The sequence below is a fragment of the Rhinatrema bivittatum genome, chromosome 9 (assembly GCF_901001135.1).
Source record: "Rhinatrema bivittatum chromosome 9, aRhiBiv1.1, whole genome shotgun sequence".
Lineage (NCBI taxonomy): Eukaryota > Metazoa > Chordata > Amphibia > Gymnophiona > Rhinatrematidae > Rhinatrema > Rhinatrema bivittatum.
The window spans coordinates 177123499-177149963 of record NC_042623.1 but is presented as its reverse complement, the minus strand read 5'-3'; the positions used below and the strand labels follow the sequence as shown (position 1 = coordinate 177149963).

The 26465-nt window shown below is 41.2% G+C and overlaps 1 protein-coding gene across 3 annotated transcripts in view; it reads left to right on the top strand.

Annotated features, from left to right (window-relative positions):
• The window catches only part of MME (membrane metalloendopeptidase), a 189561-nt gene that overhangs the window by 61376 nt on the left and 101720 nt on the right, over positions 1–26465 (top strand). For all 3 annotated transcript variants that reach the window (XM_029615303.1, XM_029615305.1, XM_029615306.1), the window contains exons 5-10: positions 6466–6546; positions 6648–6743; positions 6850–6968; positions 9541–9606; positions 17605–17739; positions 21408–21509. In XM_029615303.1, the coding sequence (XP_029471163.1) occupies positions 6466–6546; positions 6648–6743; positions 6850–6968; positions 9541–9606; positions 17605–17739; positions 21408–21509 (599 nt within the window). The remainder of the gene's footprint in view (positions 1–6465; positions 6547–6647; positions 6744–6849; positions 6969–9540; positions 9607–17604; positions 17740–21407; positions 21510–26465) is intronic.

Sequence of the window (26465 nt, the reverse complement as noted above, 5' to 3'; positions counted from 1 at the left end):
CCCCTGTATCCTGTCCCACTACATCCATTTTTGGACTCGTATTGATTTTGGATGAGCCTTGATAACTTTATCCCAGTCATGATTTTCAATGTGCAACATCTTTGTGACAACCACTACATCCAAGTTATCCTCTTCCATGACTGCTTCTAGATCCAGAACATTACACATACATAAGAACATGCCATACTGGATCAGACCAAAGGTCCATCAAGCCCAGCATCCTGTTTCCAACAGTGGCCAATCCAGGTCACAAGTACCCGGCAGAGTCCCAAAAGGTTGATAGATTCCATGCTGCTTATCCCAGGGACAAGCAGTGGATTTCCCCAAGTCCACCTTAATAATGTTTATGGACTTTTCTTCCAGAAATTTGTTCAAACCTTTCTTAAACCAAGCTACACTAACAACTTTCACCATATCTTCCAGCAACAAATTCCAGAGTTGAGTAAAAAATGATTTATTCCTATTTGTCTTAAATGTATCACCTAATAACTTCATTGAATGTCCCCTAGTCGTTGTAAACTTTGATAGAGTAAATAACTGATTCCACTCATTGTTTTATAGGCAATTTCCTCACAGAGAACTAGTTCCAATGAGTTTTATCAATTCAATTGCCCTTCTCTGTAAATTTTCTAATTCTGCTATATCTTTTTTGAGATGCAGTGACCAAAACTGCAGACAATACTCAAGGTGCAGTCACGATACAGAGGCAATATGATATTCTCTGTTTTATTCTCCATTCGTTTCCCAAAACTTCCTAGCACTGTATTTGCTTTCTTGGCTGCTGCCTCACACTAGGCAGTGGACATCAACATATTATCCATGATGATGCCTAGATCCTTTTCCTGGGTGCTGACTCCCAATGTGGAACCTTGCATTGTGTAGATACAATTTGGGTTGCCTTTCCCTACATGCATCACTTTGCACTTGTCCACATTAAATGTCATCTGCAACTTGGATGCTCAGTTTCCCAGTTTCATAAGGTCTTCTTGTAATTTTTCACATTAACATAAGAAAATGCCATACTGGGTCAGACCAAGGGTCCATCAAGCCCAGCATCCCGTTTCCAACAGTGGCCAATCCAGGCCATAAGAACCTGGCAAGTACCCAAAAACTAAGTCTATTCCATGTAACCATTGCTAATGGCAGTGGCTATTCTCTAAGTGAACTTAATAGCAGGTAATGGACTTCTCCTCCAAGAACTTATCCAATCCTTTTTTAAACACAGCTATACTAACTGCACGAACCACATTCTCTGGCAACAAATTCCAGAGTTTAATTGTGCGTTGAGTAAAAAAGAACTTTCTCCGATTAGTTTTAAATGTGCCCCATGCTAACTTCATGGAGTGCCCCCTAGTCTTTCTACTATCCGAAAGAGTAAATAACCGATTCACATCTACCCGTTCTAGACCTCTCATGATTTTAAACAACTCTATCATATCCCCCCCTCAGTCGTCTCTTCTCCAAGCTGAAAAGTCCTAACCTCTTTAGTCTTTCCTCATAGGGGAGTTGTTCCATTCCCCTTATCATTTTGGTAGCCCTTCTCTGTACCTTCTCCATCGCAATTATATCTTTTTTGAGATGCGGCGACCAGAATTGTACACAGTATTCAAGGTGCGGTCTCACCATGGAGCGATACAGAGGCATTATGACATTTTCCGTTTTATTCATCATTCCTTTTCTAATAATTCCCAACATTCTGTTTGCTTTTTTGACTGCCGCAGCACACTGCACCGACGATTTCAATGTGTTATCCACTATGACACCTAGATCTCTTTCTTGGGTTGTAGCACCTAATATGGAACCCACCATTGTGTAATTATAGCATGGGTTATTTTTCCCTATATGCATCACCTTGCACTTATCCTCTTGTGATATAACAACTTTAAATAATTTTGTTTATCATCAGCAATTTGATCATCTCATTCATTGTTCCCATCTCGGTCGTTTATAAAAATGTTTAAAGCAGTGACCCCAGTACAGATTCTTGGGACAATCCACTATTCAAATTTCTCCATTGTGAAAATTGACCATTTAGCCCTATCTGTCTTCTATCTTTAAACCATTCTCAATCCACAATATTTCCCATACCATTTATTTAGTTAGTTATTTTATATACCATCATTCCAAGTGAAGATCACAATGGTTTACAAAAGTAATATGTGTCCTTTAGCTCATTACATTATGGTGTAATACATATTGGTCTAACACACTTTACTAAGGTACATTATGGGATTACAAATACTTGGGATACATATTTTGGTATGGCAGATACATTGGAAGAACTCAGTAGGGTCATATGAATCAGGAACAATAGGTTAGCAGGACAGGAAATCTGTTTAGTAATTTGCATGGTTGTTGGGGAGTTGTCATGAGCTACGTTGTTCTCTCATTACTTGTTATTGGTTTTTTGTTCATGTTATTGTTAACTCTGCATTCAGATAGAGTTTAGGTTAAGCTGTAAGTTCTCGTTGACACAGCATTCTGAGAGTATATAAGTTAGATAATAAGCATTTTTAAAAAGCCAAGTTTTTAGTTAACGTTTGAATGTCTTTCCTTCTGGGAGAGCATACATATAGTAGCTTTCCATATGTTGCCCTTTTTTCCCATTTATATGCAAGTGTTTAATGCTTTATTACCTAAAGACTTGTACTTAACCGAGAGTCTTATTACCTATCTCCGATGACCCTAATTTAAAGTCCTCCTCAGTAGGTTTGCCAGTCTGTTCTGGAAGACACTTCAAACCTTCTTCAATAGGGGAACACCATCTCTGCTCAGCAGTCCTCGCCATAATGTAATCCATGATAACATGGGTAGTTTAGAGGAAAAAAAAACCCAAAAGGTTATGAAGATTCTGGCTTAACCCTGTGGGAGCCACAAACAAATTCAGTAAACTCAATTGGGAGGTTTCCATAACCAAAGCAAAGTATGCAGCTTTCATAGCAGACCTTTTGGCCTAGAACAGTACATATGAGAAACAATTGGAAGTCAGGGAGTGCAATCTAAGACCTTTACCTGAGGAGGAGACTGGGTTGTGTATATGTGGGAGGTAAGAGGGAGACTGAATAGGGGAATGGAATAAAGATTAAAGGGAAAAAGGCAAAGACAGGAACACATCTCTAATATTAGAAATAGAGCCCTACATTTCCAAAATTCATTATTTGGTATTTCAAGTTAATCAAGTCCTCTAATAGGGATGTGCAGGCCAAAATGCAAAAAAAAAAAAGGGTTTTGTTTTCTTTTGGTGGGCATTTTCATTTCAATTTACTTCATTTTTTTGCTTTTTTCTTTGGTTCTTTCATTTTTGGTTTTCTACCCATACAGGCCAATTTTAAAATGGGCGCACGAGCGGAGATACATTGGAATTTTAAGTCATGTGCACATTTAAGATTTAAAATACGCCTAGTGTGCACGAATATACTCCTAATTTTAAGCCATTACTTGTACAAGCATACTTTGCGTATCTTTCTTAAGAAATTGACAGCTTTTGTGTGTGCTTTAAAACATGCTTGCGTGAAGGAGAGAGCCAGGTTTAGTTTGCCCAGTCTATTGCGAGGTCACCCAGACCCCTCTGGTTCTTCATCCTGCATTCCTCCCAATTGACCCAGACCCCTCACCCTGTTGTGTAGGCCCAAAAACACGAGATCTGCAGACTTGCTCCTCATCAGGTGCAGCAGTAAAGTTAACGTGGCTAACAAGCTGGTGTGCACTGCGGCCTCTGGTTTTAAAAAAATTGGATTTACGCGCATAACTGCTGGCCCCATCCCGGAGCGCCCATTCCCCGCCCCCGCCTCCGCTCCTTTTCAGCCCTTTTTTTGTAACTTGCACGCGCATATATACACGTGTAGCTTCCGGCTTTTAAAATATGTGTTGGTTTTGCATAGCCCACATACTTGCATATATGGCCTTTTTAGCAACGCTTTTAAAATGTGGTCAACAGTATGCCAATTTATGCGCGCACCGACTACTGCAATTAGAAAATTGTGCACACGCCTACTGAACTGTGGGCACGACTACCAAACTGTGCACACAAATTGCCGAAATGAACAAAGCTAACATTCTCATTCCGTTCGGAGGCACTGTCCAATTCATTTGGTTCATTCTGTTTGGAACAAACTGACCTCATATATATTTGTCTTCTAATCAGACAGAATAAAAGTACAACAATATGTTTTCCAGTTACTATCATAATGTAAGTCAGTTTGATCTGTCAGTTTCTTGAGTTCAACTCCCATTCACTGGCAGAGAGGCTGTGGCAACATAGACCTTTTCCTTGGATGACCTAGGGCTCAGATTACAGTACAGTTATTGTTATGACTATATTAGTATATGCAGTCTAAATGTATGCTAATGAGAACTGCACATTCATTAAAAAAAATAAAAGAGGCTGTCATCATAGAGAGAATTCAATCTTATAAAGAGACTAGAACTTGCTTGGGAGGAAACTTGCATTTTGTTGCTGCAAAATGTACTCCTGGATTGTCCCAGTGGTGTTACTACCTGCTGGCTGAAAGTGAAAAGCCATCCTTCAGAAATTAAACAAAAACCCATTTGTTCCCTCTAATCTCCATTATGTAGTTTTTGTCATGCTAATATTATTTTTATTTTGCTATATGCCTGAGGGGTTGCTGGGTGAAGGAAAATGAAATAAAATAGCTATTTCATGTGGCTTTCACTGAAATATATAGCATTTATAGCAACATGAAACTTAGAAACAAAGCAGAAAAAGACCATATGGCCCATCCAACCTCGCAGTATCATTCGTACCAACATGGTTGAGCAGCATCGCGGATAGTGCTCAGCAGGCTCGAGGATTCTCGGCAATCTCTCCGTAATGCCTTGGATTTTGGCACCCAGCAGACAGCACACTTCCCTGGACAACATGTCTGGTCAGCAGATGGATACCTCCCTGTCCCTCAGAAGCAAATCACCAACAACCACTACCCTCAGCCTCCTAGGTGCAGCGGTTGCTGTGTCCTCAGCTTTGGGGTTTGCATGTCATGGTCACTGCCCAACACAGGATGACATCTTCTCTTTCTCTTCCAGGACTACTTACTGGTTCTTCAAATCAGAGCCATGTTGTAGGGTTTAGTAGCCGTAGTAATCTAAGTCCAGCTGCCATCTTGTGGACTAGTTTCACCTGCCACTCTGTTTGAGTTCTGCATCTTAGATGCCTTGACAAGCATTTCATCAATGTAGTCCTCATTCCCAGATGCTTCTGAGTCTCGCCATCTCCTTTTTGAGTTCTGCTACCTCCTTCCTGAGGGAGTCGATTTGCAGACAACTTTCACACTGAACTGATTCCTCACTGTGGATCAGGACATCTGTCTGGACAGCAGTAGGACTGGAAACAGCGGTGACAGGTTTGGCAATACTATATTTCCCAGTCATCCTTCAATTACTGGTAGCTTCTGGAACCTATTGAAAGAAATAAGAAAGACCTTATTAACTTTTGTTTTGAATTCAATTCCTTCTGAATGAAACCTGCAGTACATTTATAAAGTAAGGTCTTGTGAAGTGTGCGCAGGAGTGGCACTTGCTTCTTGTCCTCTTCTGCTGCCAGGGGTGCAGGGCCTCTGGAAGCCGGGACTGTGGAGCCTGAAGCCTGGATTCGCTCGCATGACCTCTGGAGCCTTCTGGTTCTCTTCTGCTGCATTAGCAGCATTCAAATACACATAAGATAAATGCAAAGGAATCTTAGTTTACGGGAGGAGGCAGGGAGAAGAGCACAGTAGGCAAGCACAAATGAGCAGATTGGATGGACCAAGTGGTTTAATCTACTGACAATCTTTCCGTTTCTCTGTTTCTTTAAACATTCACTGCTTGAACCAGAGTCTCTAATTGGAATATCCAGGAAGTCATGTTGGTGTCTGTAAAAAGTTGTATAGTTTAAGAACTATAGAAGTTTTATAGTTTAAGAACTATAGAAGTTTATATGATAGGTTATGAGGCAACACGGGATAATTTTCAAAAGGAGTTTTGTGCATAAAAATTGCATATATTTATTATATTGCAGCAATTTTCAAAAGCCCATTTACTCACTAAAGTGTACTAATTTACTCACTAAAGTGTACTAATTTATATATTAGATATGTTTATATATATTTATATATTATTATTTATTATGTTTTATTTTACATTATGTTTTACGTTCTCTTAGTTTTCTTTGTTATCTGTAACCTATGTTCCCTGTACCGTCTCCGAGCGACTGTTAACGTTACACCGTAAACCGATATGATTTTTATATTTTATAGGAATGTCGGTACAGAAAAAATAAAAATAAATAAATAAAATAGTTACGCATGTAAAATCTATTGATAATTCAACAGCATACATCGTAGCAATTTTCAAAAGTGTACTAACACTTGTGTGACCCAGTTTTAAGCACATAAATCCTTTTGAATATTACCCCCAGAGAGTGTAGATAAATATATAGTGTATATATACTTTATCTGTATTTTTTTTCAGATATCCTGGAGAAGGCAAACACAGGAGACTTGGCTGCAGTGACAAAAGCAAAAATATTGTATAGGTCATGCATCAATGAGAGTAAGTTTCAAGTTAAAATACAGTGATTTTTGCACTGTTTTGTTTATATTGTATCATCTATGTAGGGAATTTTGCATTCATTTTTCTGTTTCACTTGCAAGCTACAATTGATAGCAGAGGTGGAAAACCTTTAATCCAAACGTTATCTGAAATATATGACTGGCCTGTCGCAACAGACAACTGGGAAGTTAATTTTGGTAAGCAGACGTGTTTCCTCTATATTTAAATCCTACTGACATTTGATTATCATTTTCGGTAGCGCCAGAAGAATGCGGAAAACAAAGTTCATCTTTTATTTCATAGGTGCTACATGGACAGCAGAGAAATCGATTGCACAACTTAAATTGAAATCTATAAAACAAATCCTGATTGGCTTCTACGTTGGTACAGATGATAAGGACTCCAATCGGAATATCCTTCATGTAAGTCTGAGGGGATATAATGGTTTAAATAATCTGCTCTGTACAGTTAACAATTTATGAAGTTATCAACACTTCCTGCAGCAAATGGCTGCACAAAAAAAGGTGTAGTTTAGTTTTACATGATCAATAAATCATCAAAATTACCCAAAAATACAATTACTCCAAGATCAAATATATCAAAATCAACAAAAGTGCAAGATCTCAACTATTTCAAAAGAGCATGACCACCTTATGTACTAATATTGTATGAAGGGCCGCCACTATATGTCAGTTAATACTAAATTTGTATGCTGAAATTCAACTGGTCCACTTTTTTGAATTAATTCAAAATCGATTTTGAAGTAGTTTACATAAATGACCAAGATCTTACACTTTTGTTGATTTAAATTTACATGAGCCATCTGTTTCTGAAAGTGAGTATGAAGGAGGATGTTCCCTTAAGAAAACTACAGAAAAATACCTTGAAAAAATGCTCAATAAAGCACTAGCGACTAGTGAGTAACTTTGAAAAATATATTATTAAAAGGAGGAAAAAGGACTTCAGATGTTCTGCCTTAGGCCTGCTGGCCCAAAAGACAATTCTACGATGCTGCTCCATGCTCACTGGCCTTTCTCCCCTTAAGTGGGGGAGAGCCACTGGGACCACCAAACCTTAGGGAGGCTGGACCTGCAGATCATATATCTGCAGGTCCCTATTCCCCACCCTAGCTTGGAAAGAGTTAACCAGAAGGGCAAACACCTGCCAAAAGTTCCCACCCTTATAGATCCCACTAAGCAATCATTTATCGCCCAGTCATAAAGCGCAAACCTTTAAGGGAACATTCATACTATTTCCCCCAAAGCCCATTATCAGAGTAGTACACTATAGTGCTCACACATCTCAAATGTCATCCAGGGGGTCTTTCAGCAATGCTGCAGTATAAATCAGCCAAACATTTCCCAAACATATCCAACATGATAGCTGCAGGGTCTCCCCCACTCAAACCATTTTGTGCACTAAAACTCCAAAAAGGAGGAAGATATTGGGGGGTTGTTTACATATAAAGAAACAAACATATATATATATATATATATATATATATTTATATTTATGGACATGGGCACAGTAACATAGTAAACAGCAGAAAAAGACCAAATGGCCCATCCAGTTTGCCCAGCAAGCTTCTTATGGTAGTAACTGCCGCTCTGTGCTGGTTATCCCCAAGCCTTATGTTAAGGGTAGTAATACTAACAATCAAAACCAAGCAACTGTCAAACCCATATCAAATAAGAAAATTACTGCTAGCAACATTTTTTACAGGGTGAGTAGCCGTCTTGATAAGTCAGACAATGTTGCTTGAACGTGCTTTGCTTTTGGACTTGGCCGTAGAAGCAGTCCTGTGCTTTTGCCCTAATGTCTGCATATCAGTACCCCAGACCATAAACGTGGGGGCTCAGCGTCGTCTGTTATCTGAATCCAATTCCCCTCTACCCCACTTCCATTCTGCACTTTCTACTGCTCACCTTCCTCCTAACTTTCAATCAAATAATGCAGCTTGCAAATTTCGAGGCAAGTTATTTTATTTTATTTGCATTCATTTAACTTGCAATGATCTGATTTGCATGAATTTGCATGTATTTCCATGTAAACCAGATTATTGTATTGCCAGCATTGTGTCAGGTTTTATTTGGGGGGGGTGCTTGGTATAACGGGGGCCGAATATCTACACCATAAAAGATGTAGTTATTCGGCGCGAAACTGGTGGCAATAAGGAATCTTACCTTTCGCCACCAGCGATGTGTCCGCAGCATCGACCCCAGTGCCGCCCCGACTCCTCTTCTGGGGCTGACTCTGCCCGAGCTAGCTCTCGCATGCGAAAAGTCCCTTTTCGCGTGCGAAAGCATTAGAGAATAACCCCCTTAGTGAGCAAGTTCTGGAAGTGAGCTAAGGCTGGAAGTTGGTAGAAGGGGAGCAGAAAGGGTTTTCATAAGCAGAGGAGAGCATAGTGTCATAAAACGAAAGTGCCTCTTCAATACACTCACAATGCCGTGGAAGAGAGGAGAGACGAGACAGTAGCTCAACATATGATTGAAATATTTTGTATTTAGTTTTTTTAATAAACCTTGTGATTTTTGCTTTGAATAATAATAATAGTATTTCCAGCCACTGGAAGAATTCTTTGTTTCAGTAGATAATGGCTTCATACTATGGTGCATACACAGGGATGGCAGATAACTACAGCATCTTCCATCTTTTAGTGCAGAGCTTTTCTATCTGTTTTGATCCACCTTGGAAGAAGGGACATAGGAGGTATTTAAAACTCAAGTGTTACAGCATCTTTTCATTATTCTTATGCCGATCCAAAACAAGTATCATAACCCACTAAGACTAACTTTTCTCCAAGACTAATACGGCTACTTGAACTTTGCATTAAATGCATGAAAAAAAACCCCCAAAACCAGACATGCCAATAAAATTCTCTTCTTAACATATTGTAAAACTGCTTGAGAAAAAAATGAATTATGAATGATCAGTATTAGAAAACTCAGATCTTAGAGCAGCATTATATGTTCTTTTTTTTTCTTTCTGAAGATTGACCAGCCAAGCCTTGGACTCCCTTCTCGTGACTATTATGAATGTAGTGGTGCATATAAGGAGGTAAGTCTTGTCCTAGAAGTAAAAGCTCTTGTTTGCAAATGAGCAGCGGATCACCATGTCTACATCTGCCATTCAAATTTACTTTGCATATTAAATTTCAGCTGCAGTTGCCATTTTCTTTTCTAAAAAATTGAACATTGCTGAATAAATCTGTTGGCCCAAATAATTAGACATTTGTATCCTAGTGCTCCAGTACATGCTACTGAAGAAAAGTAACTAGACAGTACTGAAAAATGAGCAGCAGGTGTCCAGCTGCAGATTACAATATGGCAGACGCTGAGGCTGGAAGTGTAACCACTTCATAGCTCATCAGAAAGTTTACTGGAATTTTTCAGGATTTGCTGGAGCTTTCCATTCATTACGTAATTACAGTTAGCGGTCACGTTACTGCAGATTCCAACCAAATGAAGACCACACGGAGCAAAAATGCAGGCAACTGCATCAAAATGTTTGAGACCTGGAGTGAATGGTTTAGCTTTATATGGACTCCCTTCCATGAACAATTAGCCTCTTGGGGCAAAAATGTGATGTGCAGTATTGTGGGAAGACTCTGTTAATGCATACATTATCCGGTGCCATTGTAAGCAGGCCTGCCAAGTGACCCACTTCCTTTCAATCATTCCTGGCCTTTCAGCTGTGGCATTTGTTGTCCTGTCTGCGGGTATCAAAATACATCAGGAGGCAGCTGTCACAAAGCCCAAGCAGGGCTAGAGGCTTCCTCCAGAATCCGGGTGGCTTTGCAGCTCTCCCTAAGCAAAGAACAGTTAAGGGTAGTAGGAGCTGTTGGTGAGGCAGAGGGATTTGAGATCAGCCTGAATGTTAGCTTCAGATGCTGCTTCTGCTTACTCGTTTGCCCTGGCATTGAAAGGATGATTTGTCGAACACTATTGAGGGTTGCTTTGTTTGTTTGTTTTTTTCCTTTTTTTTCCCCCTCTTATTTGTTCTCATGATTTGGATATTCACCACAATATTGGTAGACTATTTAGCCATGGATAATTTATCTTTTTTCCTTCAGTTTGAAATAATCTTAAAGAGTTTCCATTTAAATTTCTTTTGCCCTAGGCTTTATTTCTATATAGGTGTGTTGCTTGTTGTAATAAAAAAAAAGCCTAAATAAATAAACAGATAGATAGATAAAGAAATAAATAATCAAATATTGTGTCCTCACCTAACCTACATACGGCCAACGTATGCATGTGGAGAAAGCCTGGGCATGCTTTTAGCTGGACAGAAGTGAGCAAATTTTAGTCAAGGCAATCTAGGCACATTAATCCATTTTTAAGATGGATAGATTGCTTTGAAAATTGCTCTTTCCTGTGTAAAATGGATCATTTACATTTTTCTTGCTATTTTAAGGTAATCTTTTATTATCTGTTCTTCAAGATGGTGCTTTATAGATTGTGCTTATGTGCCTTGAGGTGCATTTTTTTTCTTTATTTATTGAGTTTTAGTCATAACAAAGCATCCATTTAGTGATAGAAACAGATGTGAAAAAACAAACAAACAGATACGTAAGCAATAATAATAATTAAGAAACAGAAACTTCTACTTTAGACCCCAAATAAGAAAATGTAGGGGGAGGAGAAGAAAATATTGGAGAAAATATATAGGACATGTAAAATTAGGATAATGACGTAGCCTAACAAATCCCGGTCCATTATGTAATAGATGGCTAATTAGAAACACCAGTGCGAATCATCAACTTCTTAGAATCAACAAAGGCTTTTAGCTGTTCCGGTACATAAAAAAAGCAGAACAATCATTGTCATATCTCACGATGCATTTGCAAGGGCACCTCAAGAAGAAAGTTGCACCCACTCCTAGGGTCCTTTCCTGTGTCATCTTAGAAAGATCTGGAAATATTCTAACTTTTTGTCCCATAAACAGAGCATTAGAATTCTTAAAATAACTTTTCATAACTGAAAGATCATATTCAGTAAAAAAAGGAGACCAATAAGGTAGCTCTCTCAGAGATTTCATAATCAGAGGATGCAAGGAAGGCAGTCAGATTAGCACTCAGTTGAAGAACAAGATTTCTTCACAGAGAGGGTAGTGGATGCCTGGAATGCCCTTCCGGAGGAAGTGGTGAAGACTAAAACTGGAAAGGATTTCAAAGAGGAATGGGATAAACGCTGTGGATCCATAAAGGCTAGAAGATGGGAATGAAGAGAAGAGCCAAGGGGGTGGCTTGCTGGAATGGAGGCTACTACCTGGTGATTACTACTCTTACTCAATAAGCCTTCACACGGTTAATGCAATGCCAACATTGCTCTCTGCTTCAACGGCAAGGGGAAATGTGGAAAAGAGTATTTGCATTCAGACAACAACCAACAAGGACTGAACTACACAGTCTAGGTATACAAATAAGCATGGGGGTAGCTTGCTTATTGCTGCAGTTACTACCCTAAACCAGTTAAGCCTGATACTTCACTTTGAATGCATATACAGCGTTATTCTCTGCTTCAACAGCAGGGAGAAATGTGAAAAAGAGGATTTATATTCAGACAACATCCAACAAGGCATGGATCTGTGCAGTCTGGGTAAACAAGCATCAGGGTAACTTGCTTGATGCAGCGGTTACTATTCATAACCATTAAGCCTTATGCTCACCTTTGATGCAACTCCTACATTACTCTCTGCATCAATGACAGGGGATGGTAGGAAATTTGAATCAAACAGTTACCAACAAGGGCCCGGAACTTGGTGGTCGGTGAAACAGATAAGTATGGGAAAATAAGTGTTGGAGCTTGCTGGGCAGACTAGATGGGCCGATTGGTCTTTTTCTGCCATCATTTCTATGTTTCTATGGCAAAAAATATATTTTATCCATGGTGGGGGTAGAATTTATCCAAAAGATATAATTTTAAATGTAGGATTTTCACCCACCACTCGTGGAAAATCTAACAAGCGCAGATTCAAATGTCGCAGTTTATTTTCAATATGTTCATATCTTCTGCTCAAGGCATTACAATCTTGAATAACAGATTGCACTCTTTTAAGAGATTGACTTCCACTTCTTTAATTTTACCCAACAACTCCTGATATTGAGAGGTTCAATTCTTGGAAATGCTTTCAACTTGATGAGAAACAACAGTTACCTTGCATCACAAGAAGTAAAGGCTTTCCCAAGGTGAACCATGAGATCCCACAAAGAGTCTAAAGCGACTACTGCCGGTTTCTCTGGAGATGAAAACCCCTCTGGACTGAAGGTCCAGAGGAGAGAGACAGGCTTCCTCCTCAGACACGATAGAAATCGTGCCTTGTCCAAGTGCACCAGAAATGCAGCCAACTGATAATGGAAACATTGGCAGTGAGGCTTGAAATGCCGCTGCTCCCTCTTTTCTGGTGACGAGCTGAACCTCGCTGGGACCCGCTTCCGATACCTCAGCGACAGAGCCTCTTACCACCAGAGGCAGCCGGTCATCGAGGGGGCTAAGAGATGTAATATCCACAGCTGAGGTAAGCTCTCCAACGCCGACCTCAGCAACAGGAGCCAAACCCTTTTCCGGAGCGGGGTGCAAGCATTGTTGAATAGTAAGTTGCCTTGAGGGGAGAGTGGGCTCCCAGGGAAAGAGCCTAACTCTTCCTTTACATTTAGGAGGCATAAAAGTCACAGAGGCAAAAGTTAGAAGCAAAATAGTCGAGGCAATAACGGGGCAGCATACAAGCTTGCAGTCAGGCCTCCATCTTGTGGTGCATTTTTAATGCATCGGTATCTACTTATTGGGGAGGGGGGTGCAGCTTTGTCTACATTGGAACAAAGAGCATGCATAATTCTAACCTATGGGCTTTGCACAAGTTCTTCAAAGTGAAAGTATGCATATGTTTTCACTTTGAAACTTGCTGTTGGTGCAAAGAACCCATGTACATTTGCACCTACTTTTTGTGTAGGCAGAATTTTGCGGGAAAGATTTGTGCAAAGATTTGAAGGGGCCATTTACATGTGTGCACATTTCCTCTCCCAACCTATACACAACACTGGAAAAGTCTTTCCTGAGGAGCAATGAATGGACTTGTAGCCATATTGAAGGAGGGTCTGATCACTGATAAGCAAAAGTTCCAAGCTTTTTAGCCACATTGTTTTGAAAATTATCCTCCCCATTTTAAAGGCGCCAATCTAAAGTCTACACTTAAACAACTGAAATCCAGTACCATGGGTGGATTCTAAACACTTCTCAAATAACTAGAAAAATATAAGTATTTGAAACCATAGTACAATGGGAAAAAGTTGATTAAAAAAGCTGGTGATTAAAACAAAGAAATAAGATGACTCATTTCTATTTCTCTGTTATTTAATTTCTAATCAGATATTAATACAGTGGCTCCCAAATCTGTTATAGTGACCCCACAAAGCCAGTTGGGTTTTCAGGATATCCACAATGAATATCCTGAAGATAAATGTACATATGGGAGGTAATTTTCCAAGAGTTACATGCATAAAAATTATCACATAAGTAGCCTGCACTCTTGCAATTGTTATTTTATACATGTTGAAAGTACGCGTCCACTTTGCATTTTGCACGCACATATACTGGAGTAAAAATGGTAGTCTAGGGGCATTCTGGGGCAGGGTAAACAGTTACGTGCCTAAATTGCTATTTTAAAACACATTTGCACGTATTCATTTGGCAACTTACTCACATAATTTTACACTCGCTAATTATCTTGCAGAATTAATTAATTAATTAGTTTATTTACTTATTTTTTAATACGTTTTTATAGACCATCATTCGGACTGTACCATCATCACGGTTTACATAAATAATTAGTTAAAAAATTAAATGAAATAAAACAAGATACAATCTTAGTAAAACAGTTATCACAAAATAAAGGGGCAATCAAGGGGGTGCACCTTGTATGCACCGATGCCTGCGGACTTCCCCCGTTCCCTTCCCACCCCTTCCCCCTAGCCCTACTCTAACCTCCCCCAATTTCTTATCTCACCTTTTGCGCCTGCCTTGAGGCAGGCGCAGGTTGCACGCGCCGGCAGCCTGCCGGCATGCGATCCTCCGACACAGCGGCAAATGGCTACTGTGTCGGAGGCCTCTGGCCCCGCCCCTGCCCCAGACCACCCCTTTAGTAAAGCCCCGGGTCTTAGACGCATCCCGGGGCTTTACACGTGTCGCCAGGCCTTTATAAAATAGGCCCGGCGCGTGTAAGGCACTCTATGCGCTTAAATCCACTGGATTTACACGCGTAGAGCTTTTAAAATCTGGCCCTTATTTTATAATATGTGCATATATACTACATACGGATTATAAAATACTGTCGTAGATCTACTTGTGGCCATATATGCAGTCATAGTTTTGAAAGCTATCACCATACTGTACTTGGTTGTCAGTGTATACAAATTTAATTCAAGTGTATTCATTGTGGATACTCTGAAAATCTGACTGGTTCTGAAGTAACCAGGACAGGTTTGGGAATGTTATGACTTGTGAAAGTGTGAATCCTGGGCTGAGATGAGAGGTGTCTCGCCCACAGGGAGGAGCCCTGTGAGCCTCACCATCGGTAGGCTCACAGGGCTCTCAGTGGTGCCAGACACAGCTGTGGAATAGAGTCTTTATTAAGGGAAGAGAAAAGGCACAGCCCGAGGAGCAGAAGGTGCAGTAAAGCAAAGTTCTGAGCAGAGGGGTATACCCAAGGGTGATACCTCCGATGAGAAGATCTGATAGTGGCCCACAGAGCGGGGTACACCGGAAAGGTGTCCCAGTGGTGGTAATGGGAAGGTAGTCGAGGTGCAGAAACCCCGATGAGGATCCTGAAGTGGGTGGTGCAGAGTGACCTGCAGCGCAGGGTATACCAGAGAGAATCCCACGAAGAGGCTGTTATAGTTGAAGTCCGTAGGATTAAGATACTCACAGGAGATGGTTCCAGGAGAGGACCCGGGGAGCAGGATAGACAAGTCCAAGGCAGAAGGCCCTCCGAGGAGCAGATGACCAAAGATGAGGAAGGGCCCCCGAGGAACGGGTAACCATAGCGTCTCATGCCAAGTGCAGAGTCTGGAACCGGAAGTCCAAGGATGAAGTAGAATTCAGCAATGAGGAAACTCCTTGCTAACTCGTCAAACCGAAGGGCCAGCCAGTTTAAGTACAATTGATGCATGACGTCATCCGGAGGGGACGCCCCTGAAGTTCCCACCATGACGTGTACAAAGGTGGCCCGTGCGTGCGACTAGGTAATTCTTGCAACAAGATGGTGGTTGGCAGCGCGCACGCCGACCCGGGAATGCCAGGCTGGTTGGCAGTGGGTGGTGGAGGCCGCCATTCTTCCCAGAGATGACAAGGCAGCACAGAAAGAGGTGAGCATAAGTGATCGCAGCTGTCTGTGACCGACGGGCGTAACAGGGAACCACTGTATTCATGTTTAGAGATCTTCTCACAGTTAGATTCATACTAATGGGAGCAAATAAGTAAATTAAGTGTAATACGCTGATCCATCAAAACCCTATCCAGGTATCACTGTGAAACATTTAAAATATATATACAGCATTTAAAAGTACAGAATGGGGGAATTTAAAAATCAAGGAGCATATTACTGAAAGTGTACTAACAAAAATTAATGACAAACAAAGGAAGCCTAAGAGCTAGGGATGTGCATTCATTTTGAACGAATGCACAATCCGCAACATATAGGTCCCTATTCGTTGCATTCGTGGGGTTCCGAAACGTATGGCGAACCCCCACGAATGCAACGTATCATTAATGAATAAAACCCCCACCATTCTGACCCCCCCAAGACTTGCCAAAAGTCCCTGTTGGTCCAATGGGGGTCCTGGAGTGATCTCTTGCACTCGGGCCGTCGGCTGCTGGTATTCAAAATGGCGCTGATAGCCTTTGCCATTACTATATCACAGGGGCTACCGGTGCCATTGGTCGGCCCCTGTCACATGGTAGGAGCACAAGATGGTGCTGGCCGTCCATTGCTCCTAGCATGTGACAGGGGCCGACCAATGGCACCGGTAGCCTCATGACATAGTAAGGGTAAAGGCTATCGGCGCCATTTTGAATACTGGCAGCCGATGGCCCGCGTGCAGGAGATTGCTCCAGGACCCCCGCTGGACCACCAGGGATTTTTGGCAAGCCTTGGGGGGGGGGTCAGGAGGGTGGGGGGTTGTAGTTAATTAAATTTAAAGGGTTGGGATGGGGTTTTATTTAACTTTAATGAGAAGCGGGGTCCCCCAAAAACGGATGCAACAAATTTGGGTCCCGACGAATACGAATACCGACTTGGACAAATCTGTCCCTGCTGCACATCCCTACTAAGAGCAGGATGAAAAGAGGAAGCAACAAAACCAAAGAATTAGCATGATAATATGACAATATTGCTATTTAAGCTGTTAATTTGCACTGACCCATATTCTTTGCAGTTTGCAGTTTGTACCTGAGCTATGGATACTACATATTGCTATTGAATACTTTTGCTTATACTGTGATTACTGTTATTTATTGTTTTATACTTGTTATGGTGCAACTTATTATGTTGTATAGTTTGTATTGATGTGGTAGGGGTTTTATTGTAATGATGATAGGAGATAGTGTTATTGTTTAGTTATGCAATGCAGCTTACAACTTCTCTAGTGAAAGTAGGGATGTGCTAGGTCTGTGCCAAATGATTTTTTTTGGTATATATAATATTATGCTATAGTGGTATATTATATTTTTTATATAAACCACTTTGGATCCCTATTTTGGGGGAATAAGGCAGTTTATAAAATAGAACAGAAGAGTAAGTCTCATTTTCCGTCTTCATAAAATGTATTACAAACTGCAAAGACCAGTTTCTTCAAGACTAATACAGCTAGTTGGACTCGGCACTGCAGCACAGAACAAGATATTTCTACAGTTTGTCTGCCAGTATTGAAGCAATGTAAAATTTCATAGTGGGGAAGATTATCTCTGAAAGAACAGCAATTCATGTAAAATAAAATGCATTTTTGAGGCATTTTGCATGTGTTTTTTAAAGCTTGTTAACTTCTGTTTGCATTTTTCCTTACAGGCATGCACAGCTTACGTAAATTTCATGGTTGCTGTGGCTAAACTTATCCGCCAGGAAAGAAATCTTACATCAAATGAAACCCAGATCAGAGCTGAATTGGACAATGTTATGGCGTTAGAGAAAGAAATTGCCAATGTAATTAAATCTTTCTCTTTCTTTAAGATGTTTACAAATGCTTCTAACATTTCGATCTGAAGTCACTTTATTTTCCATAGCTTCATCTACCTACCAAGATAGTAAGTTTCTTGGGGTTGTTATTTACTGTATTAAAATGTAGATACTTATACAGTGCTGAGTAGAGTACACTGCCAATATCCAACATAAGGAAAATAATGGGGCAGATTTTAAAAGCCCTACGCGCGCCGGGCCTATTTTCAAAAGGCCCGGTGGCGCGCGTAAAGCCCCGGGACGCGTGTAAGTCCTGGGGCTTGAAAAAATGGGCGGTCTGGGGGTGGAGCGGGGGCGTGACTAGAGGCCTCTGCAAGGCCACTGGGCCGGGAGATCGCTCGCCGGCAGTTGGCTGGCGCGCGCAAGTTCCGCCTGCCAGAGGCAGGCGGAACTTGTCAGATAGAGGTACGGGGGGGGGGGGGGGGGGTGTTTCAGGCTGGGGGGTGGGACAGGGAGGGGAAGGGAGGGGAAGGTGGAGGGGGAAAGGAAAGTTCAGAGGGGAAAGGAAAGTTCGGAGCAGCCTCGGAGGGGAAGGGAAAGTTCGGAGGGGAAAGGAAAGTTCGGAGCAGCCTCGGAGGGGAAGGGAAAGTTCGGAGGGGAAAGGAAAGTTCGGAGCGGCCTCGGAGGGAACGGGGAAAGCCAGCTGGTCTCCCCGAGGGCTCGGCGCGCACAAGGTGCACTAGTGTGCACCCCCTTGCGCGCGCCGACCCCTGATTTTATAACATGCGCTCGGCTGCGCGCGCATGTTATAAAATCGTGCGTACATTTGAGCGCGCCGGGTATTGTGCACAAATGTAAGCCGCGTGCGTACATTTTAAAATCTGCCCCAATATGTTCTTGGTGTTTCAGCTATAAGTTTAAATAAAAATACCCAATTGCTAAACTTTCATTTAAATCAAAGGTTATTTTAATTTAAAAACTAAGTAGTAAATACATAAATGAATAATACAGAAAGACCAATAAAAATTATCAACCAACACCCAACATGGTCCTGTTTCAGTAGATTGCCTACATCAGGGGTGAAATCTAAATGATCTTATTTAAGCTGAGGTGTCCAAAACAATCACAAAACATACATTAGAGGACACAAAAAAAATGTAAAAATGTAAAATTCAAAGTCCACTTTTAGAGTCTGACATGACTGCTTTATCTGATTACAGGCTGGTTGTCCCCATAATGTGTTCCTCCTTTTTATTGGAGTCATGTGGATTCATGCAGTCTGTCTTGAAACAGCTCCAGAAGATGATGGTCAAATGATGTAAACAAACAAATAGAAAATTTTACAGCAATATAATACAGAGAAATCATAAATCTAAATAGATTTAAAAAAATCAGGGAAAACCATACCAAGAAAATAATTGATAAAAATATAAAGAAGAATAAAGTTCTAATATTGATATAACTAAAATAAATAGAATCTATAAATGATAAATATTATACAAAATAAAAATACAAAGATATAGAAATAAAGCAAAAAAAAAAATAGATGTAGATTTTAAAAGCCCTGATCATGCAAAAATGACCACATAAGCGCGTAAGTGGGCTGCACACATTTTAAATAGCCAGGAAGGGCGTGTGTACATTGAGGTACTGCCGCAGGTGGGAAGACTTTTGCCAGCGGCCCTGTTGGGTTTTTTTCATTGGTCGTTGGCAGGAGAGTTAGTGTCGGTAGCCCCTCTGGGCCTTTTTCTCGGCCCTGGTTGGGAGGATTGGGGCAGATCCTTTCCAGGCCTCTTCTTCTATTGCTTGTTTGCAGGCTGTGGGAGCTGGGGACACTTTCTGCCGGCACTGCCTTGCAATTTTGCACCATGCCCGGCCCGTGGTTCTACAATTAGTCAGGGGCTGGGCATGGTGCAAAATTGCAAGGCAGCGCCGGCAGAAAGTGTCCCCAGCTCTCGAAGCCCGCAGACAACTCTGTGGTGCCTGCAGTCTGGCGGTTGTCAAATTAGGCAGGGCAGGAGCTGTGGGAGACCATGTGACTAGGCAGAAAGGCCCACTGGGGCATGCCCGATCCCCCGATAGGCCAATGCGCCCCTGGTCTCCTCCTTTTACCTCTTTGGCCATCCTTTCTTCCGCTTGACCTTTTGCTTTCCTTAATTCTTTCTTCATCTCCTTCAGTTTTAACAGATATTCTTCTCTGTGTTCCTTTTTTTGGGATCCTTTGTACTTCTTGAATGCTGTTCTTTTTGTCTTTATTTTTTCAGCCACTTCCTTAGAGAACCAGATCGGTTTCTTTTTCCTCTTACTCTTGTTTACTTTTCTAACATATAGAGTTGTTGCCTTTGTATTTTGTCTGCATTGTTATGGTGGGGTTTAGGTGAACTGGAGGAGAGTCTAAGTGACATGGTGGAGGTTTGGGTGAACTGGTGGATAGAAGTATCTGCTCAAGTAAATATTTCAAAAATGGGGTAGGTGCATACTGTATATCCAACTTTATAAAATACCTGTCTATGCATAAATTCTGGGTTATTGCACACTCATGTTACAACTATTTAGCATGTAAAATATATACGTCAACTTCTACAAAATGGGTGTAAAAACTATGCAGATCCCATACATATATATATGATTACAGTACCTGAATGTGATCTGCTGTGAAGTGCTGAAAGGTGGAATAGAAATAATAAAATAAAATAAAAATAAGAAATGGGTTATTTTATAGACTTGGTGGCTCCTACCAAGCAATTTATAAAATCCTGGTGTAACTTTAGGCACTTCATATTATGTGTGTATGTACTCACTTACGCACACTTGAAAATTACCCTCCGTGGATCCTATATAGCAATAAAAATGTGGCCATCTGGGCAGGTTCAATGATGATCATTTTTAAACTGTTAATTCTAATCTCTGTATTGACAAAATGTAATACTTAAGCACTTTTAAGCCTGTGTCTCTGGTTCTATTATCATCTCTTTCAGGTCCATGGTCCCTTATTTACTTTTGGCCACTTTTTTTCCTCCAAAGGCCACCTGCAATAGTCTTGATTTTACTGTTATTCTTCTGGATCCTTGCAGAGAGGTTCTTTGCATGGGTCTTTTCTGCTGGTAATATCCATCCAGAGGAGAAACCACATTCATGTTTGAGGGCTGCAGCTAATGATATTTTGAAAGCTGCATGCATGCCCATACAGATACACATCAGAGACAGTCCCTGCTCCATGGAGCTCACAATCTAGTCAAGGCAACATACACAATAAACGGGGCTATGGGGAAGTGTATTTATTGGAGACAAGTACAGGAACCTTCAGAAGGTTATTCAGGGCAACTTTTGAGGTTACAGGTTAAGATTAGACAGCGAGTGATTTACAGTACCTGTTATAGCTAAAATGTGTTGGTGACACATACATAAAATGTTATTGGCTTTTCCTCGCCACATGCCTGCTACTAAGAAGGCAGATGTCTACATAATGTGTCCTTTTTCTTTTTGACTGATGCCTGCCATGTATACTGGAACTTATGCATAAAATGCAAAGTTATGAAGCACAAACTTTGAACTCAGGTCCTTGGTGCTTTCATTTTACTCTCATTTGTTTGTTTTGTACTTTCACTTGCACGAGTTTGCAATTGTGCACATGCTTTTACAACCCCTTCCAAAATGATTAACATTACCAAACTGTTTGTGTTTATTTTCTGCAGATAACAGCTAAGCCTGAAGATAGAAATGATCCAATGCTACTATATAACAAAATGACATTAGCAGAAGTCCAAAACAATTTCTCATTGGTTGTCAATGGCCAGGTAAGTAGCAGCTAAAAACATACTTTGCAACTGATCCAATGCTGTGTAAATCATTATTAAAGTAGCACTGGTTAAAACTTTTAAGAACATTTTGAGTCTGAGAGGCTGTACAAACCACACTTGAATAGCTGGCACTGATCCACTTGCAGCATTAAACTGTAGGGATGTGAATCGTGTCCTCGATCGTCTTAACGATCGATTTCGGCTGGGAGGGGGAGGGAATCGTATTGTTGCCGTTTGGGGGGGTAAAATATCGTGAAAAATCGTGAAAAATCGTAAAAAAATCGAAAAATCGAAAAATCGAAAAACCGGCACATTAAAACCCCCTAAAACCCACCCCCGACCCTTTAAATTAAATCCCCCACCCTCCCGAACCCCCCCACAAATAACTTAAATAACCTGCGGGTCCAGCGGCGGTCCGGAACGGCAGCGGTCCGGAACGGGCTCCTGCTCCTGCATCTTGTCGTCTTCGGCCGGCGCCATTTTCCAAAATGGCACCGAAAAATGGCGGCGGCCATAGACGAAAAAGATTGGACGGCAGGAGGTCCTTCCGGACCCCCGCTGGACTTTTGGCAAGTCTCGTGGGGGTCAGGAGGCCCCCCACAAGCTGGCCAAAAGTTCCTGGAGGTCCAGCGGGGGTCAGGGAGCGATTTCCCGCCGCGAATCGTTTTCGTACGGAAAATGGCGCCGGCAGGAGATCGACTGCAGGAGGTCGTTCAGCGAGGCGCCGGAACCCTCGCTGAACGACCCTCCTGCAGTCGATCTCCTGCCGGCGCCATTTTCCGTACGAAAACGATTCGCGGCGGGAAATCGCTCCCTGACCCCCGCTGGACCTCCAGGAACTTTTGGCCAGCTTGTGGGGGGCCTCCTGACCCCCACGAGACTTGCCAAAAGTCCAGCGGGGGTCCGGAAGGACCTCCTGCCGTCCAATCTTTTTCGTCTATGGCCGCCGCCATTTTTCGGCGCCATTTTGGAAAATGGCGCCGGCCGAAGACGACAAGATGCAGGAGCAGGAGCCCGTTCCGGACCGCTGCCGTTCCGGACCGCCGCTGGACCCGCAGGTTATTTAAGTTATTTGGGGGGGGGTTCGGGAGGGTGGGGGATTTAATTTAAAGGGTCGGGGGTGGGTTTTAGGGGGTTTTAGTGTGCCGGCTCACGATTCTAACGATTTATAACGATAAATCGTTAGAATCTGTATTGTATTGTGTTCCATAACGGTTTAAGACGATATTAAAATTATCGGACGATAATTTTAATCGTCCTAAAACGATTCACATCCCTATTAAACTGATCAGTTTTGAAACCACAATTTATATCCTTTCAAATAATACACAGTACTAGTTAAAATCCCATGCCTGTTTTGGAATCAAGCCTCTGGTCAGGCTAGCCCATGGAAATTTTTCCACCGGGAATATCTAAGTTCAATGTACTGTATTATGTTATTCAACTTTTATCTTTATCATAGTTGATTTTATTTTGCATGTACAGCAACAATATTATTCTTAATAGAGTAGCTTATCTGCATAATTTAAGTGGAAAATGTTGCTCTCCTTTGAAATAAATAACATCCTTTTCAACATTATTGCTTAGGCTAAATCATTTTGTGAATATCTTACTTAGCATGACTGTTAAGCACTTTAATCTCAGGCTCATAAATCACTTTTCTAAGTAATGATTAAAAAGGAACCTTCACACACTTTAGACTTCACTGCAGGCCGTGTGTGTGAGAGAGAGAGAGAGAGAAAGAGGGCTATGTTGCAGCCTTTACCAGTGGAAGCATTAAATGACATTTTAAGGACTAAACAGAGAAAAGGTGTGATCCCCGACACCTGAAAGAACAACAAAAGAAAACAATCAGCTTTAAGTTAGGCATGCAGTAAAGACAGGATTACATAAAGGAAAAGAGAAGCTGACAAGGAGAATATGCCTTTTTAAGGGCTACATTATAACTCATTGGGGATTGAAAAATCAGGTTCAAAACTAATTATATTCTCTTTAGTCTAGGTGGGTGAAAGTCTGTTATTGAAAATAGGTGAAGATCCCTTTTGAGGAGAAGTTGAAAGTCGGGAAAATGTAGAGCTAGCTTGATTGAATATACATTACTTGTTCTCGACTAAGTATTGCCATGTTTACTACATTGAGTGAATTACACTCCTAAGTAGAAAGTAGCAGTAAGCTACAAATTTTCGATCCAAATAATCTTGTGTTTTCATGTTAGCATCTATGATTCTTTAGTTGTTAGGCAACATAAAACCTATAGTATCTGCAGAATTAAGCTGTCAGTGTTCAGTATTGTGACAGGGAGGTATAATAAGGAGATTGATATGAGCAACAGGACTCTTGATAGGATTCTCCAACTAACTTAGGACCTGAGTCTCTAAGCATTTTTCCCATAGATACAGAACGGGAGAAAAGCTTTAGTGAATCAGATCCTTAGGTAGCTAGCTAGCTCCTTTTAGGTAGGGGAACTGCTCCTTTAACACAGCAGTAAAGTCCCTGGTTTAAAACTAATAGATTATAAGTTCAAATCCAGAGATCACCAGTTTGGCACTATGGCATGCACAGTAAGTATGGAACCTTCACAAGTATGAATTATTTAATCTTGTTCAGATGAAGTCTGAACTCTCTCCATATGCTTATTGGAGAAAAAAGGCAGACTGCTAGTTTACATCACCCCAACCACCACCAAACCTCCACGGATTCTAAAGTAACCATTCATGGACTTCTCTTTTTTTACTAGCAATAACTTTGTCTCTAACCCCATGATGGGGTTAGAATAAGACTACCAGATTTCAGGTGTGCAAATTTGTGACATTTCTTCCCTATAGTGCCAATAGTGAGCAAGTAATTCATTTGCACAGAGGAGTGGTTATCTGATGGCCTATCCCCATGGAAAATTCAAGTAATCAACTCTCAAAACATACCTAAAAGCACATTCTTTGAAATTTAAAGCGACTAGAAATTTAAAGCGACTAGAATGGGTAAATGTGAATTGGTTATTTACTCTTTCGGATAATAGAAGGACTAGGGGGCACTCCATGAAGTTAGCATGTAGCACATTTAAAACTAATCGGAGAAAGTTCTTTTTCACTCAACGCACAATTAAACTCTGGAATTTGTAGCCAGGGTAAGAGATTAGTGTAGTTGGGTTTAAAAAAGGTTTGGATAAGTTATTGGAGAAGTCTATTACCTGCTATTAATCAAGTTGACTTAGAAATAGCCACTGCTATTGCTAGCATTAGAGGATGGGAAAGACTTCATTTTTGGGTACTTGCCAGGTACTTATAGCCTGGATTGGCCACTGTTGGAAACAGGATGCTGGGCTTGATGGACCCTTGGTCTGACCAAGTATGGCATGTTCTTATGTTAATGCTGATGGGTATGTCCTATACAAGAGAATTAAGTATATACTAGAAAAATTCAAATCATCAACAAAATCCAGCTGTTATCAACATGTAAATTCTAAAACAAATCAATAAAGAATAAAAGGGTAACTTTAAAACATGCAAGTGCGCCCATATACACAACTGAATGGACGCACCTGTGTATACACATGTATTTTATATCATACATACAAATGCAGGTATACAATATAAAATACACGGAAGTCTACCCAACATGTTTGCAAAATCAAAAAACATGTGGCATTATTTTAAACATACCCGCATACATATTGGCTTATCCGGCTAAGTGGTGACAAATATCTGGCATAGTGCTGTGGCGACTTATCTGACTAAGGAGAGCCGAAGATAGCCAGATAAATAAAAGGATTGGATGCCTTGACTAGTTGATTAATCTAAGAACACAGGACAAGACAAAAGCACTAGGTAGAATGGCCTCACTGATAACGTCCAAAACCAAGGAGCTGGATTGGTTGGAGGATCAGTGAAAAGGAGTTGCTGGAACAGAGATGTGTTCCCAGCAACTCAAACGCTGCCTAGCTATATATCACCACAGAACTTTAGCCCTTTGCTTGGTTCTGGATTGGACCTGCTTGCCTATGACCCATACCTGCTCTATTCCTGGACTAGCACATGTGCACCTGTGGACACCCATGCCCATAGTTACATAATAAAATGATGGTAGATAAAGGCCAATTGACTTCCCCACTTGATTTCTACCACTCTGGGTAGATAGGCAAACTGATTCCTAATAGCCAAATTGACACCAGCAGCATCCACCACACACCCCCCATTCAACACTTCCCTGCTCCTACCACAGCTCTTCCATATCTGTCTAAATCATGCTCATTGATAGCATAGAATTATTGGCTGCTTTGTGCAGGTTACCCAATCCTTGTTGTGAGCCTTATATAGCCATATCTCTGATTTGAAGGTTATATCCATGGCTGCTTCATACTGGTTACACCAGTCTTCTTGAAAGCTTAATGATGCCATACCTCTGAGGGTTTTAACCATTTCATGCTGTTTACCACAGCCTTTTTGGACACCCGATGCAATTGTACCACCATTCTCTGCCTCTTGGCTTGTATTTTCCCCTCTTTGACACTCCAAATTTTATGTAGAATATGAGAGCAGATGAGGACCATAATCCCCTTCTTATTTGCCCAGGGATTGGTCCTGGAGATGAACCTAGTCAACATCTTTGAGAATATTTCAGAGGGGAAGTTGACATTGTTATCCACAGAAATGGAGAAAGGGGAAGGTAGGTGGGTTTGGGGGAAAAGATAAGTGCTGTCTTGGTCATTTTAAATTTAAAGTGGTGGTGGTGGGACATCCGGGTGGAAATGTCAGAGAAGCAGGCTGAGATTTGGTACCAGGTTCCTGATGAAATTTCTGGTGTAGTCAGATAGTACGCAAAACCATGGGAGATCAGAGCACCAATAGAATGAGAAAAGAGGGCTTAGGACATAGCCATGAGACACATCAATTGATAGTGGGTCACTGGGTAACAGTAGAGGAGGATCTACCAGAGGTCACATTGAAAGTGCAATGG